This window comes from Trichechus manatus, unplaced genomic scaffold (assembly GCF_000243295.1).
Source record: "Trichechus manatus latirostris isolate Lorelei unplaced genomic scaffold, TriManLat1.0 scaffold00263, whole genome shotgun sequence".
Taxonomy (NCBI): domain Eukaryota; kingdom Metazoa; phylum Chordata; class Mammalia; order Sirenia; family Trichechidae; genus Trichechus; species Trichechus manatus.
In genome coordinates, this window is record NW_004444199.1 from 244442 (window position 1) to 262958 (window position 18517).

The following is an 18517-nucleotide window of genomic DNA, read 5'->3' on the forward strand; positions in this document are numbered from 1 at the left end:
AAAAATTTTTTTTTTTCCACTACATTAACAGGACTCAGATTCTGGAGGAACAGAAAGCAGACTCATATATGTGCAATGCTAGTATCTGTACATTACATAGAAATCGTTCAATTTTTCTGCCATTAGTTTTATCATCAGTTAATACAGCAAATCATAAAATATGCATTTAGCATATAATTCTAGAATCCCCCTCCATTTCATTATTCATTTTGTTGTTTTATTTTGTTTTCACAGCTATTCTCGCTGTGGTGAATTCAAGGTTGTGAGTGACCAGAAACCACTATGTGATACAGTTTTGCTTTGCTTTTATGTTTGTGCAGCACTCCAACCTAGATGCAGCATTGTTACTAATTTGAAACAACTGTCCTGGCCTTTTTAAAATTAGGTCCTTGTAATTATAGTAACAGAGCATCAGAGATGTTAAAACAAACACAACATAATTCAACAAGGCCACAATGAGCGCCATTTTCTTCATATCTCGTTCATTAACATAATGAAGTCTCCATCAGAGGGGAAAAAAAAAAACAGGAAAAGAGAGAGCGCAGGAGAATTTCAGCAGTTATCTTTCTCCCCTGGGCTGGCCTAAAAATCCCAGTTTAAAAAAAAAAAAAGTCTGAGAGTCTGTTTTTCTTTCGAGAACAGCATACAGATTTAGGAGTACACACATTATTACCACTGTTTATATCAACTCGGAACAGTCAACCAGGTGTTAGCGGTTTTGTAGATTTAAATTTCTGTGTAATCTTCTATAGACTAGTGACCAAATGAGCAGGTCCTTTTGAATTTCCCTCTGGAGGGGTCCCATCTTTGTTTGGAGGAACTATAAATCCATCACTGCTGCCTCGACCTAGCTGGTAGTAAGTGTGCAGCTGATGGACGTGGTTTCTGGAGCCTAGATTTGGCATGCTTTTGTAGTAAACATCTTCGGCATCACCACTTTTGCCCGGTGGGGGGTCGGTCTGGGTGCTGGTGGTAACGCTTTCTGCGGCAGACACACCAGCCAGGGCCGGCATGCTGGTGTAGAGAGAGTCCCTGTGGGGTGACTGGAGATCTTCTGTGTGCTCGTTGGTTAGCAAAGGGAAAAAGCTCTCGCTGTGGTCTTGTGGGATCCGCCTTCTCGTGTAATGGTGTGGCAGGTGGGTCTCTGTGGAGTAAACTCTTGGGGGCAGCAAAGGAGCATCGGATTCCTCATGAATGAGTTCCAGGCCCAAACTCTCCTCGTGGTTAAAGGAGGTTGCGTCATCCAGGACAATGGCGTCATCTTCACTCCCACTGCCCAGGTTATTCACCAGCTTGTTCATCAGATTCCTGTTCTGTTCGCTGGAGCGCTCGTGGTTGTTCAGGTAAGAAGGGATATAGTTGGAAGTGAGTTCCTTCAGAATTTTTTTCTCTAGGGCGGTCTCATTATGGTTATAGCCACGGTCTATGATTTGCACACAGTTGCTTAGGTATTCGCCGCTGGCAATGCTGTAACTATTGCCATGGTTACCATTCAGTGGTAGAGTATCCATGACACTTGTATCCCTGGCATTGTTCAGAAGCCCCTCTGAAAAAGATTACAAAACACTATGACATTTATATTCAATATAGTATAGAACACACACAAACACAAGCCAAAACATTCATTGACTATGAAATATGTATAAATTGCTAGCATTTTTACTTCAGTATAAAAAGTTTGAAAAGGAAGAAAAAATACTATTAAATATATACGTTCTTGGACAATTGACAGAAATCTTCTAAATGGAAAAGTATTTAAAGTAAATCCTCGAGAGAATTAAAAAAACAAAACTATAAACTATGAAATTATAAGTTTGCGATTTCCACACAAACATTGCCTGACGTTATTTGAAGCATTTTGTTTATAACATAGAAAAAAATGCAAAATTTTGGTGTAGTCATTTACAGCTTTCAATTTATACACATCAATGTCAAATAATTTATTACCTTTAATGTTATATGTTGTCTTAACATTGAAATAGCTATAACATTAACATAATTCATTGTGGTACTTTGAATATATTGGTCAAAAGTAAAAGAATGAAGAAGTTATTAATAATTTGATATATAATTTTATAAGACTGAAAATATAACTTAGACACATAACCACAAAAGGATTATGTTAAATTCGTCAGAATGATGTAGTCATGAAATAATGCTTAGTTAACTGTATGGCACATCAGAAAATTACTTACATGTAGGACTTTCCAAATAAAAACATTTGGATTTAATTTCTAATTTTTTTCCAGCTATAGGCACTTTAGTTATTTTTAGATATTAACCCATTAGTCATCGTTTAGGGTTATTAGGTAAAACTACAAAGTATCTGTAAAGATATAGGGATCTGGCTTCTGAAAACATAGTGTCAATATTAAAGGTACCATTTCATAATGAGTGATTACTTTGTGTGCATATTGAACTTTGGGTTTGAAAGAGGATAAACAATTTATTGTGGGAAGAAATAGCTGCAGTGAAATAAATTTGATCACATACTTCTTCAAGGTTTTTGCATTTCCTAGAATGAACAGAACCAATAATCTATAATAGTTCCATAAATCCTTTCAAATGCAATCACAAAAGAAAAAGGAACACAAACACTTAACCAATACTGGTAAATCAGAAAAGGTATTTCTTTACAGAAAAACATAATTTTCAAGAATTCTAAGGAAACTTCTCAATATACTGCTAACTTGTGAAAATACAGCATTCATTCTATGTCTGTGATGCAGTTAATGTTTACCAAAAGGAACTAGCTCGTTGCTGGTTTAAATAAAGTGTCCCAAATATGCCAATTTTTATATGGACTTCTGATGTATACTCTGTATTTAAGTAAAGGAGGTTTTTTTTTTTTTTTTTTTTAATGCATTACAAAGCAGCCATCACAGACATAGGGTGAAGCCATTTATTTTCATGTTATAAAATACCTTGTAGACAAATCCACAATGTTAAGAGAAAAAGAAAAGTAAATGCTTTTTAAAGGGCCATATGTGATGGGTGATTGCTGCTGCAGAGGGCTGGTATGGTATGCTTGATGGCTATGGTTGGGTGACTGATGCATTGAAACATGTGTTTGTTACTTCTGTTGTCAATGCATTAGGTACGGATTGAAAATTGCCATAGTGCAAAATACAAATATGTTGCATGTGACACATATTTTTATGATGGAATGCACTAATAAAACATAAAAGTTTATGAATTACTTAGCAAAAATAAATGCTTAATTTAAAAACAATTTAACTCACACAAACAATTACATGAGACTTAACAATCATGTGACAATAAAAGAATCAGACAACAAAGCGTCTAATCTCTATTAACATAGATTTATATAAGTCGATTCATAGGCTCTTTAGTTTTAAAATTGTGAGATGAACTGTTTTTAATAACTACATCATCTATATGTGATGCAATAAAAGTGAACTAAAAAAAATTACATTTGGTATGCAATGTTTAGCTTTACTCCCATACTTGTCTCTCTGTAGGGCTCTAAACGACAGCATGAAGAAAAAGGAAAGAAAAAACAACAAGTAAGCTTACAGCGACAGTAGAAGAAACATGAGTAAAAAGCAAATTGATGATATGCAGAAAAAAGAGTCAAAGGAAATAATTTCCATTTTGCCCCAAAATTCATGAGTCTGTGTTACATGGTTTATCATAATTAAAAATACTGAAAGGTTAGTCAGAAAATAAGAACCCCCCCCCTTAACACATGCTAATAAAATGAATCTTTAATAAGCATTTCTACAGTTTGTCAATTGCAAACAAATACCCATTTATTTTAACATTAAAATTATCACACAAACCAAGGAGAGCACAAATTGGAGGGCAAGCCATGACTATTTCCATAACTATATTTCAATATTATATATGTATGTGTTAGAACATACCTGTTTCTAAGGTAATTTTAAAATTTGTCAGTAAAATTATTAGTATAATCTTTAGTCTGTATATTGAGAGAAAACCACAAATTGGAGGTTTTCATAACTGTATTTCTTCCCTTCTATATCTTCTATTTTCCTGTACAAAGTTTATTTCTACCCCATTGTACCTGTACAAATGCTTTTTATGTTTTGTAAATAATACTGATCAATATTGTCATTTCTGGTGTTCATATTTAAAATTTGTCTAAATATGGAAAAAAAATCCTCAGCTAAGTTGGATTATTATTCTGTATCAACAAAATGTGGGGCGGGGGGGGGGAACACTGTCAGTATCAGATTTTCTTCTGGATTGTTGCAAACTCTTATATAATCAAACATATTTAAGAGTTGATCCTTTAAAAACAATCCTAGCAAAATTATTTTTAAAAAACTCGTATTTTGATCAGTTCAAAAGAACTGTTCTTGCTGATTTTATTTACAGAAAGGCTAAAATATCACAAAATAAAAACCAGTAAGTTCATTGGGCCAGATCATTTTAAGAGTTCCAGTGTGTTATACTTTAACCATTGCTTTAAAGAGGCAAATTTCGTACTTTAAAATTGATTTGATTCTTAGGAAAAAGACCAACGCATTTTAAAATGCAGATCAAATCTCTTTTAAAGTTTCAAAATTATTTAGAATAAAAACTTGAAGAGCTACGTGAGTATAGCAACAGATGGAAATCATTTGTAGGTTTATTATGGCTCCTCCTTTAAATGAGACAATCTTTGAACTTTCTGGAAAGCACATAAGAGATCACTGAAGTTCAATTTCCTCTTTGCAAGATGAGAAAACTGCAGCCAAGAGAGGCCAGCCTTATCTAATGCCACCCTGCTTATTGTGGCAGAGCTGAGATCAGAAAGAGTCTTTGTAGATATTCTCTGTGAACTGCTACTTCCTTCTCTTCATATCTGACTTAGGCTTTGAAAGTCATAACAGAATATTTATTTATACACTTTATAATATTTTATTCTTACCAACTATAATGTGTTCTTTACTCTCTCTATTCTGTCCTATGGCTATGTTTTTCATTACAGTTTTAGAATTGAATTAAATTACTTTAAAATGTAAATTATCTTAGTCAAATGACGACTTCCTCGTATATTATGTTTTGCTGATAGGTTTATCTATAATGGGATTTGTCTTGCAAAAATTCAATTCTCCAAAACTAACAAGAAGATAATGGTCCAGAAATTCTATGCATGATGTTTTAAAAATTTCCACAGACAGAATCTGAATTCAGTACAATGAAAATGTATTATCTGTCCTTATTGTTAATTCTACATGCTTCTATAACACTATAAACACGTGTTTATATATTTTTTTAAAAAAGGCATTACAAACAAGAAGGGACACTTTAAACCTGAATGCTTCTATGTCTGGATGGCATTGGTGCAACTGAATTAGAGGACCCACAGAACAGAACCAAGTGGTAATTCAACATAAACCACTCCAGTACATACCGAGCCACCTATATTTCATGTAAGATTTCACCTTGCCAGTAAGAATATAAGTGCATTCATCTGAAAGCATAAGATTAGTAGCAATATGACAATCACCAAGTTTTATTTTTTGTCAGTGGTAAAAGAATTATTTTAAGCTTTACCATAGTTTCTTAACATCTTTAAAAAAGATTAAAACATAAAATGGCTGAACAGTCCCTTCTGAGTCTGAAAAACTTTAATGAAATTATTTACTTTTAAGAAAAGGCAAGTTGAATTTATTGGAATAAAAGACAAATACATTCAGAAGAATCCTTCTTTGAGTATTTATTGAAAACCTTAAAAGCAATATCCAATATTGACTTCCACAGAAATAAAACATTGTACCTATATGATCCTGTTTTAATTTTTTCATTGTAAGAATTTCAATTTGATAGTGTTTATAGAAGTGTTCCATCCTTAGGGAAATCCCCTAATTTAGGATACTAATAAAAATCAAATATGAAGGCAGAAACTGTTTCGGGGAAAATATATATTAATAATTGTAATGTTTTCAATATATAAGACAGTAGAAATTGTAACTGAATGACCAAAGGCTAAACGAAATGATCTAAATGTATTACTTGTTTTAAATCAATTACCAACACTCTTCCGTGTAAGGTGAATAATGTAGAAAATATTTAATTTGCAGATATGAATCCAAGTCTTCATTTAACATCGTTCAAAACTTAATATGTCAGTACACTTTGAAATGCGTATGACACAATTACCTCTTATCTGACTTGAAGAAAATCAAGGAAAAAAGGAAACTAGCTTTTATAAAAATTGTTCTTCCAAAACAGAGCCCATGAATTGTGTAACGCACACTTCATTGAATGCTACCGTGAAATAGGAACATTAGAAATGAGAGGCATTTAGAGAAGGGTAACCATCATGACTCATACATTATGAGTCAGAATTGACTTGATGGCAGTGATTTGGTTTTAACCATAACGAACGACCTAGAAACTCTCATATTGATGGCACTGAGGTTGTTTGGCTGGGGAAATGGAAGACTGAAGGAAGACAGTTAGCTGGTTTCAAATATTTAAAAGGTTTGCCATGCAGAGCAAAAGAATGCTTTGCTCTACTTTATCTAGAGGGCAAAGCTAAGAGTCATAGCCATCTCAGCAGAAAGAAAAAAGTATAACCTATGGAGTGGTACAACAATAGAATATACAAAATCCTGGGCACTATCAGAGGAAGTAATAAAGTGGAGGCTGACAAAAGTGTCAGCAGTTTTATAAAGAGGAGTCTTGAGCTCTGTGGGAAGCTCATTCAAAAGTTTGTGATTCTTAAACCTGTAGACCTTAAGAACCTCGACGAAATTGAACGTTTGCTGAATTATTTCATCCTACTGACAAACATCTTGATTATGTTCCTGAGGTCATTTCTGAATTATTGACTTTTATATTTTTTAATAATTCAAAATTATCCTTTGTGTCTGGCAAGGTGCTACCTGGGAAGTTCAGATGGTTTTAGACACCCAATGGCCATGTTGCAACAAACATGCTTTTCTGGAATGGCACACTCACACCAGTAAGTTTTACGTACTCATACCACTAATCTTTTACGTCTGGCTGACAATAACAACAACAACAAAAGTAACACAGATTCCCACATAGGATAATAACATTTTATTCAAAATTTCCTGGAAAATGTTAAATACTGTTAATCTATCACATTCAACTTAAAGGAACCTTGAAAGTCTTTTTGTTATAGTAAATTTTTTTCAATTATCACTTTAAATAAGTGGACCACTGAGATTAACCTTCTATAAAAGTTTTATTAGAATACATTTTCCCGATAGTCTCTTTTCTTACGATGTTAACACTTTTCAATTTCTTGTGCCTCTACGGAACTTTGGGAGCCCTGCTGGCTCAGTGGTTAAGAGCTATGGCTGCTAACCAAAAAAAGCTGGCAGTTTGAATCCACCAGCCACTCCTTGGAGGCCCTATGGGGCAGTTCTGCTCTACCCTATCTGGTTGCTATGAGTCGGAATCAACGGCAAAGGGTTTTTTTTTTTTTTAATGAACTTTTATTGGAAAAGATAAAACCACTTGCAAATACTCACATTGTAAGTGGTTTTAAAGACATCTATAATTATTTGAGATACAATTTTAAAAATTTTGATATTATATTAGAGCTGGAGGATATGCAGAGGAACCAGATTCAGAAGCCTTGCTTTTAACAAGTAGTCACAGTAGAAGAGGAAAGTTAGTGACCTGCCTGAATCAGGTCATACATGCAGTGACAGAGCTAGAGTAGAACCCGAGCTGCTATTGTCCAATTCACTGCTCCTTCATCCACTGCTTACTTGAATGTAATTTTTCCTATATTTGATGTAAATGCTTCAATCACTATTGATGCTTTGTGCCCAGAGTGTGTTTCATAGTATAACAAAGTAAGATGTCTTTTTCTTGACTTTATAATAGTAAGACGGTTGAATCCAGTCTTCCTTTATCACACTTACCTTAGGCAAATGTCTCATTTCTTAAAATAAATAATATATGTATTAAACATACAAATAAATCAACAACAAAAAGTACTGACGAATAGCAATACATTTTATAACATTACAGAAAAACAAACACATATTGATGAATGTTGTTTTTCAGAAGGGATCCATTTCTTTTTAAGGAAAACCTAAGGAAAATGGAAAATAAAAGCACCAGGATAGGTGGAATGGGAAAGGAGTCTGTGTGTCTGCTTCCAAAATAAAGAAAAGGCAGCAGGAAGGAAAGAAAAATAGAATGTGCCCATAAAAGCTACATAAAATGGGACTCTCACTTGAAAAAATTAAGATAAACTCCAGCACACCTTGTGTGTTGTACATGCTGACAGAAGGGTTGTTACAGACCGCCGGTTCCCCAAGCAATGTATTATAGGGATTGTTAGTACCATGCGGACGAAGCAGAGCATTGCTTATAAGATGATTAGCCATGGCTCCTGGAGCAGCCCCATAGAAAGACAGAGGGAAAAAAAAAAAAAAAAGAGGTCAATCAGGCAAATGTGTTTAAAAAAAAGAAAGGAAACATTTAGAATGATAACAGTTGATACAGTCCTGATTATAGGCAGGCAGCTAATTAGACTCAAAAATATATGCTGCTAAAGCCCACGTTTCCAACAATGCACATATCTGAGTCAATGGGAAAGAAAGAAAATGATTTACAATGTTGATTAAGCCACGTTTAGAGTGTTCTCTTTCCCAAGGTGTAAGCAAGAGTATATTCCCATGCTTGCTAAAAATAAAGAGCAAAATCTAGTTGCCCATATAAACAAAACACAAAAGACAAAAAAAACAAAGTTTAAAAACTCAGAAAGAAAAGCTAAAATTAAACAAAATATTCCCTCATTCGCAGAAACCATTGGGTTATTGTCAATGAAAGTAAAAAAGAATAAAAAGCAACATTTATGATAAAACACTCATTTGGATAGCAGGTATTGACACAACAGAAGAATTTGACATTTCTTAAAAATCTATGAAGACAAATTATTTAAATTGAAATGTAATCACTCTTAGTACACTATGGTAAGCATACTAATTTGGTGAATTTACAAATATGGTAAAATAATCATATGAATTTTATTTTTAAATATTTTAAATATTAACTTCATGGCATCAAGCAATATATCCAGTTCCATTTTTCCATTTTCCAACTGGTTGTTTGGAATGTGGCATAGCAAAAATAACAAAGTTTAATTGTTAAATCTGTTTGTGAACTGAAGCATTTGGTTTCTAACACACTACCAGTATGAGTTGTAACCTCCCATCCTCCAAAGCCATTTAACCAAGAAGCAAAAGATCAGAAGGAGAGTTTTATTAAATATAATTAGAACATGTATTAAGCTGATAAGTAGAACTGTGTATTTATGTTAGATGATAAAGAAAGGAAAGTGAGGAAAAGGAAAGGAAACACAAATTGTGTGGGGATAGTGATATATAAAAAAACTCTTAAAAGTCAATGGTAAAAACAATCCAATTAGAAAATGGGCAAAATACATAAACAGATATTTCAGTGAAGAGGCTATACAGGTGGCAAATAAGCACATGAAAAGTTGTGGTATTAGCCATTAAGGAAATTCAGATTATAACCACAATGAGATGACACTGCACACCTAAAATAAAAATAATTAAAAAAAGTAACACCATCAAGTACTGGCAAGGATGCAGAGAAACTGAATCACTCATACATTGTTGGTGGGAATATAAAATTGTACAGTCACTCTGAAAATATTTTGGTAATTTCTTATAAAACTAGACCTTCAATTACCATATGACCTAGTCATTGCACTCTTGGACTTTTATCCCAGAGAAATGGAAATTTACATTCACAAAAAACTTGAAGATGAATGTTCATAACAGTTTTATTTTTAATAATCCAAAAACTAGAAATAGTCCAGATATCCTTCAACAGGTGAATGATTAAACAAATTGTGGTATATCACACCATGGAATCCTATAAAACAATAAAAAGTAGTGAACTACTGATATACTTAACAACCTGGATGAGACTCCAGAGAATTATATTGAGTGAAATAGCCAATCCCAAATGATTACATAGTATATGATTCCATTTATATATGACATTCTTGAAATGGAAAAAAAAAAAAAAGAAATGGAGAACAGATTAGATTAGTGGTTGCTAGGTGTTAGAGATGGGGGAGAAAGGGGTAAGTGGGAACAATTATAAAAGGACAACAGAAGGCATCCTTGTGATGATGAAACTATACTGTATCTTGACCGTGATGGTGTATTCATGAACCTACCTACTCTTGTGATAAGACTGCCAAAAATTAAACGCACACACACACACACAACTGAGTACAAGTAAAAGTGAAAACATCTGAACAAGATTAGTGGATTATATCAACGTCCAATCCTGGCTGTAATACAGTTTTGCAAAATATTAATATTGAGGGAAACTAGGTAAAAGGTACGTGATCTGTCTGTATTACTTCTAAAACTGCACGTGAATCGACAATTATGTCAAAACAAAAAGTAATCTATACTGACTCAAGAAGACAACAACAATTTAGTCACTGGTAGAAAATCTTAAAAGAGAGAAAACACAAGAAGGGAAAACTTGGCCATTGTAGCTTTAATCTTTCCTAAATTACAGTTCTTTGGTATTCAGTGAGTTGTAAGTCACCTAACGTAAGTTTCAACCTCAAAATTGAGAAAGTGAACACCTCTTGATTTGAAGCGCAATAGAGACTCAATGGCACATAACAACAGCAATAGAGTTTGTTAGATCTCAAGAGCACTTTAGTGTACGTCAAGCTGAAACGTGTCAGTTCTTTCAGGAGAGAAACCTTGTGTTTGTATCCTGTATGGAACTAGCACAGAATTTTTCACCTACTAAGTGCTCAGTGGAGCCCTGGTGGCACAGTGGTTAACAGCTCGGCTGCTAACCAAAAGGTTGGCAGTTTGAATTCACCAGCCACTCTTTGGAAGCCCTCTGGGGCAGTTCTACTCTGTTCTATAGGGTTGCTATGAGTTAGAATCAACTCAGTTGCAAAACGTTCAGTGGGTTAAGTGCTGAATGAATGTTTGCTGAAGTTGTACAAGCATTTAAATATTTTTATGTAGTGAAATGGCAGATCTTCAATTTATTATGTAACGGGTATGTTCTTGTTTGCTGTCCAGTTGATTCCGATTCATAGCTACCCTGTACGACTGAGAACTGTCCTATAGTGTTTCTTAGGCTTTAATCTTTACAGGAGCAGGTCTTTTCTCCCCTGGAGCAGCTGGTGGGTTAGAACTGCCGACTTTTCAATTAGCAGCTGAGTACTTAACCATTGCACCACCAGACTCCTTGTAATGGATATATCAGGATATTATTTTCCACTGATGAATAAAATACATATACAATATAAAGAAGAAAAGCAAAAAACAGTATGCTATAGTGTTTTTCAGATACGAAATGGAATGATGTTGTCAAGCTTAAAAATTTATATTGGTGATGTTATACAACGTTAAGTTTAACTGTTAGAGACAGGATTTGGTCAGCACAACTTTTTTGCTCTTTTAAAGAAATTAACCTGTAAATTGTACCTGGTAGCAAAAACTCATTGTCGCTGAGTTGATTGTGACTCATAGCAACCGTACAGGACAGAGTAGAACTGCCACACAGGGTTTCCAAAGCTGTAATCTTTATGGAAGCAGACTGCCACATCTTTCTCCCTTGGAGCCGCTGGTGGGTTTGAACCAGGGACCTTATGGTTAGCAGCCAAGTGCTTAACCAATGCACAACCAGGGCTCCTTAAAATTTTACCTGGTACCTAACATTTATTATTCTAGCGTTTATTTCAGGTAAAAAGAAAAACTAGTCTCTTAATACAAACGATTCATTTCTAAAATTACTCTAAGGATTGAAATAGAAAATGAAAAGTTGTAAGCGATTTAAAATGAATTAGGGTAAAAGCTTTAAAAATATAAAAGTAAGTGCTCAAATTCTTTACACTCCCTCAAAGATCAAGTAAGGGGTAAGATCTTTATGGCTAAGGCTTAAAGGTGCATCTCTACACATTGCTTGTCGTTACTACACATTATCTCACTTGTACTAGTTGGAAAGCAAGCAATAGGGTGTGAAGATTGCCTGCCACATTTTCCCCTATTTTATACAGCTTAAAAAATATTTCCTTCACTTATATAGTGAAACCTGTGAGAGCTGGAACTCAGCGGGACTGCCTCACGAGTCTTCTGCCTTTGACAGGGTGCAGTCTTACCACTTTTCTATCACTCTCTATTAGTGGAAAATATTTGAATTTTCCTTCTCTGACAGGTTTCCGCCTCACACAGGTTCCAGCTGTTGCAGGTTTTACTGTATATGTTTTCCATATGCTAATGTAAAGGAAGATGATCTCTGCTGTAGAATAAGGAAACACTTGAGTTGAGGAAAATCAAACACAACCATGAAACAGGAACTCAGTATTTTGGCTTCTGTGTTTATCACTCAATTTATTAAAGACAACAATACAAGAACAAAAAAAGGTACAATATTCACAAAAAAGAAAGAGTTCCATAATGGTTCTAATAAAGCTTTCAAAATTATTACAGCTGATCCATCTAGTTATATATTTCCCAGAGAGATTTTCTGCTCCTAAGTGTTTTTCTAAAAAAAAAAAATTAAAAGTACTTTAAAGTACTTTTATGGTTAAAACTATTAATTTAGGAAAACTGAGTTGTAAAGTTCATTTTATTTATCATTAAGTTACTCCTAAGCTGAAAGGCTAGAACAATGGCAGAAATGCTATCAGTTACACCTAGGTGTTATGTTGTAACCATGGCTTTGTTGTTTGTTGCCATCCAGTTGATTCCAACTCAAGGCAACCTCAGGTGTGCAGAGTAGAACTACTCCATGGGGTTTTCAAGGCTGTGAACTTTTGGAAGCAGATCACTAGGTCTGTCTTCCCAGGTTACTCTGGGTAAGTTCAAACCACTAACCTTTCAGCTAATAGTCATTTACACCAACCAGAGACTCTTTGTAACCATGGATAAACAGAACAATATTCAATTAGAGCTACGTGGCTTTGGTAAATTGCTTCCTTAAATCTGGGTACCATCCACAATCAGTTACTTGTCTGTAGCCATTATGAGTGCCAGCAATCATAATGGGAAATGCACTGCTGTTTACACTAAAACCATATAAACACTTAGGCAAAAATAATTTAAAATATTTAAATGAAATGCATTTTTCCCTTTATCCTCAGTATTAAGGACTTGCTGATTTTAAAAAAAAAATCACTACTTAAAAATAAGTTGCTTTTTTACTGTTTATCATTCACTTTTATATCTCATGCAGCATTTGAAATCAATGTAATTACTGTCACTGGAACTAAGTTTAGTCCTAAAAATGCCAAGGGCTTCAGCAACAGGAGCAAAAAAGTTGGAGTATGGAATTTGATGGTTAAATGTTTTGCTAAGCGTATAAAGTTATGGATAAGCTCTATGGGTTTGCTAGTTTGAAATAATGAGGGATATATTTGAGTAACCAATTATCCCTCATTTGATTCACCTAATGTAATAAGTCAACACTTCTCCAGGCTTTTCATGGATGCTCAGGACTTGGGGAGTGATCCCAGGAGGTCAGTTTTTCCTCCTGCCCATCCCAAACAAATGTAATTTTTCTATAGGGGTATTGTCACATGATTTGTGCAGTCCACACTCACATTTAGGACTTTCAATTATACTTTTGAAAAGGCGGCACTGAAAAAATGCTTGCTGAAAAAATTGGCTTGCTGACAGTGGCTAGATCTTTTAACTAAAAACTTGCACTGAATTTGTCTTTCTCCATCTTTTATGTGCAAAGTTACCTTTGTTCTTCCTGTGTAGGTGCAGTGTATTTCACTTGTCTTTGCTGAAGTCTATTCTGTTTGCTCTGACTGTTTTCCCAATTTACTTGGGTCACTTTGAATTCTGATGCTATCTTCCATGGCACTGTCCATTCTGTCTCTTCCTTTCCCCTGCAAGTAACTTCTTATTTGTAAACTTCCCATCTAATAGCTGTGAAATTGCTCAAGACTTCCAATAAGATAAGTGTTTACAGATCATCTGTCACTGTTTTTTAGCTGAAAAGTTAATTTAAGCTTACTGGTCAGTCAGTTGAAGACACAAATAAGTTGGTGTTTTAGGGGGGAGAACCGTTACCACGCTATGTATGTGAAAAGAATGTTTATGTGCTAAATTTCACTGGAATGTAAACTTTAGGAAAACAGGGACTACATATGGCTTTTTCCTTCCTCTCTACCAAGGATCTAGAATACTGTCTGAACCCCAGTGAATATTTGCTTAATTAATGAAAAAAACTCTTAAGAAATCTAAGGCATCTTGAAAATATAGAACTAAAACAATGCAATATTATCAATTAGTATTAGTTTTATGTATTTGAGTAAATTCTTAGAGTGCCAATAATGCAATATCTGATTTTTTTTCATTCACTTCTAATACTGCGTTGCTGTTAGTTGTTGTCAAAGTCAGCTCCAATTCATGATGATCTTATGTATAACAGAATGAAACGTTGCCAGGTCCTGCACCATCTTCTTGATCTTTGATATGTTTGAGCCCACTGATGTGGCTATTGTGTCAATCTATCTCATTGAGGGTTTCCTTCATTTTTGCTGACTCTCTACCAAACATGATGACTTTTTCTAGGGATTGGTCTTTCCTGACGATGTGTCCAAAGTTAAGTGAGCTGAAGTTTCACCATCTTTCCTTCTAAAGAGCATTTTGGTTTCTGTACCAGGTACTATATTATTGTAATATTAAAGTAGAAATAAACACTGATATAATTTATTTGGAAATATAAAATGCTACTTGAATACTAACTGCAGATAATAGTAACAAATGGTTAAAAATCACAACCCACCATTACTCAAATAAACAAGATCAAATTGGGGTTAAAAATAAAGTGACTGTGAAAACAAGGAAGACCAAAGAACTGACACCTTTGAGTTATGGTGTTGTCAAAGAATACTGAATATACCATGGACTGCCAGAAAAACAAACAAATCTGTCTTGACAGAACAGCCAGAATGCTCCTTAGAAGCAAGGATGGCCAAGCTTGTCTCACCTACTTTGTATATGTTATCAGGAGGGATCAGTGGAGAAGAACATTATGCTTGGTAGAATAGAGGGTCAGCGAAGAAAAGGAGGACCCTCAACGAGTTGGATTGAAACAGTGGCTGCAACAGTGGGCTCATGCATAACAATGATTGTGAGGATGGCACACGATGTGGCAGCATTTCGGTTCTGTTGTACATAGGGTCGCTATGAGTCAGAAAAGACTTGATGGGACCTAACAACAACAACAACATGTAAAAATAGCTATTCTTTAACTATTTAACTCACTAAATCTTGGTTGTAATATACTCATACCTGCTTACTTGTTCTCAGAAACAAGGGTTAGCTCTCTAATAAAGCCACAGAAGAGGAATCAGCGTTGAATTTCAACATACATGAATCATCAACAAAGCTATCAACAGACGGCCAATCATACAATCTTTATTTCTGGTAAAAGCTTGATACAAAGCAAATAGGATTTTCATATTGCATATTGAAAAACGGAGCTTTGGTGGAGCAGTGATTAAGAGCTCAGCTGCAGACCAAAAGGTTGGCATTTCAAATCCACCAGCCGCTCCTTGGAAACCCTATGGGGCAGTTCTACTCCGTCCGATAGGGTCGCTATGAGTCGGAATCGACTCGATGGCAGCAGGTTTGTTTTTTGGTTTTTTTTTTTGGACATTGAAAAACTGGGGGAAGTTTTTCTGACAATTATTTAGAAAGTCGGGTGCTAAAGCCAATGAAAAGGATTTTAAATATAAAGTCATAGAAAGTCATTTTAGGAAGAGGTCTTTTCTTTTTTACTTTTTTTATACCTGAAGATTGAGATTGATATGAAAATTTTTGAATGAGGAAATGTATATGAAATAATCATAAAGAGTACAGTCTTTTCCAAAGTATAGTTTTGCCACAAAACTGTGATATTTCTTTCCTTATGAAATTAAAATAGGTGTTTTGACATTGGAGGCCCTGAATGACAGCACTGTCTAGGCCAATTCAGTGTGATGCATGTAATTGAGGGCTGGAAATCCAAGGCAGATCAGAATGCTTTGAAATTGTGAAGTAAAGAACAGATCTGAAAAAAGATGACAGTTGGATCTCACTTGAATCTCTATCGTATCATTCAGAAACTTAATTCAAACAATGCTTCATCTTGACAGCAGGCTAACAAAAGCATACTGGAAAAGCTCTGAAAATAACTTTGTCACTCTGTTCTGTCCCTCAGACTTTATTTTAAAAAAAATGTACTGACATTCTTATTTGATCATATTGGCTGGGCAAAGTTTTATCATTCAAGACCTCAGTGATCTAATGAACCAACTGTTTTTCAATAGTCACATACCAATCAATTTTCAGCTTCTTGTTATTTATAAATATACTGGATGATAAATGTTCTGTTTTATCCAAATAAAATCACTTTACCCTGATGATCCTCTTTCTTCCTTAGTATAGTTCATCTTCCATTCCATTCCTTTAGAGTGTCTCTCTCTTTATGTGATATTTTATAAAAGTTGTTCGTAGCTTTCTTTTATGAAGTCATTTCCATTATATACATTGACTATGTATAATAAATTAGTTTTATATATACAAAGCAGGCTTACTATTGAGTGATGCCTCTGTGTTTTGGTCCTCAGACCTCAATTTTGGCTCTTAATGGACACTTCATTTTGTAAGTAAAAACAGACTCATTCATGATTGTATTTTGTATAAAATTAGAATACTAATATAGACTAATAACTTCAATGTAAGGCAAAGAATCTTTCCCAGGGGGATGATATCCATGAAGTTGTGAACCCCTTAAAATTGTAATGCAAAATGTTGTAGGTGTGTCTTTATATGCCCAAGCGTGCACGTACACAAGACAGTACTTCTTTCTGATGAAACGGTTTCATGGCTTTTATTTCCCTTTCAAAGATTTAGGACAACAGGTATAAAGGAAAAAAGAGGTAATCTCTTTCTTTGCCAAATGAATTATAATGTAAACATAAAAACTGGAAACAATGAATTAAAAATACTCAAAACACACCTTTATGCATATAAATATCACCTTATCAGATGCAATATAATACTAGGGAATTCAGAACTGAATAAGATTTTAATATTATCTAAACTACCAAGTGCTCAGCTACTAACCAAAAGGTTGGCGGATTGAACCCACCCAGCAGTTCCAAGGGAGAAAAGACCTGATGATCTGCTCCCATAAAGGTTACAACCTAGAAAATTCTATGGGGCAGTTCTACTCTGTACACAGGGTCGCTATGCGTTGGAATCAACTCGATGGAACCAAACAGCAACAATCTACCAAGATCATTTACTACATAAAGAAACACAGGCCCAGACACAATTATAATTTATTCAGTGTCACTCATGACTCTGGTTGTTTTACTTAAACATATTTAATTCAGTGATTTTCCAATGTGTTTTAGCACCTCAACTCCCCCCAAAATGTTTCAAACACAATTTTAATGAGAGGTTCTGGGAGGGCATTTGTTTTTCCTTGTATGCTTTTCTGTAATGTTGAATTATTTTATTTTTATACTCATATATGAATTTAGAAAAAATAAATAAATATAAAAGTAAATAGATAAAATAAGAGGTTTCCAGAAGTATGGGGATACTGACTGAACAGGTAGTATCGATTTCAAGTAGATTGTTCCTATTTTTTGCTTTTTCTATAACAAAACAATATCAACACACACACACACAATCTACTGAAAGACAATGCAAGCAATGATTACTACAACTTTATAGCGCTACTTTACGAAGTAGAGACATCCATATAAATCAAGACCAAGTAATTTAAAATTTATAAGTAATGGAATCTACATACTATCCTTAAAAGTTACATAAAATGCCTTTTAAAAAAACCACAGAAACCATAATTTTTTGTTACTCTTTTATTCAAACAATAGAATTACAAAATGTCAGAACAGAAATATTTTGTTGAAAGCCAAGAGTTCTTTCATCACTTTTTTTCTAAAGTCATATACTGAAGAGCTGACATCTTTATCACACTATGCACTTTTAATAGCCAACAAGTTTCCTATTAAATTTTAATCAACCTGCCTATTAAATTTCATTCAAATGGTTTGGAGAGAGTTCAGCTTCTTTTAATAACTAATTCATTCACTTGGAATCTATTAATATGGATTTCAATGACAACTTTTCTCCAAAGTACAGATTTGGTTATTGTTAGTTCAATAAAAAAATGACATATTCTGAACATAGAAGTGTTACCTCTATTTTAATATATAAATTCAAAGCTTTAGAGTTGGGAATCCTAGAAATGATTTATTCTATCTTATTGCTTTGCACTAATTGGCTTTATATATGTCCTATTATCCAACTGTATGAGTTTTTTTACAATAAATATTGAGAAGTAAAATTGTTGGGTCGTATGTTGTGCGTATTTTCAATTGACAATATATTGCCAAAATGCTGTCAAATTTGGTTATATGAATTCACATTCCTACAAGCATTGTATGTTTCTCAAATTATTGCTAGGATTTGGTATTTTCAACTGACATTTTTTCTTGTCTGATGGGAGTATG

At 34.2% G+C, this 18517-nt stretch overlaps 1 protein-coding gene across 1 annotated transcript in view; it reads right to left on the reverse strand.

Moving 5' to 3' along the window:
* Window positions 1-746: 746 nt before the first annotated feature.
* Window positions 747-18517, reverse strand: part of ADGRL3 (adhesion G protein-coupled receptor L3) — a 553170-nt gene continuing 535399 nt past the window's right edge. Inside the window, exons 23-24 of the mRNA XM_023724827.1 lie at window positions 3469-3486; window positions 747-1546 (exon numbers count right to left, since the gene is read on the reverse strand). Of these exons, the coding sequence (XP_023580595.1) occupies window positions 747-1546; window positions 3469-3486 (818 nt within the window). The remainder of the gene's footprint in view (window positions 1547-3468; window positions 3487-18517) is intronic.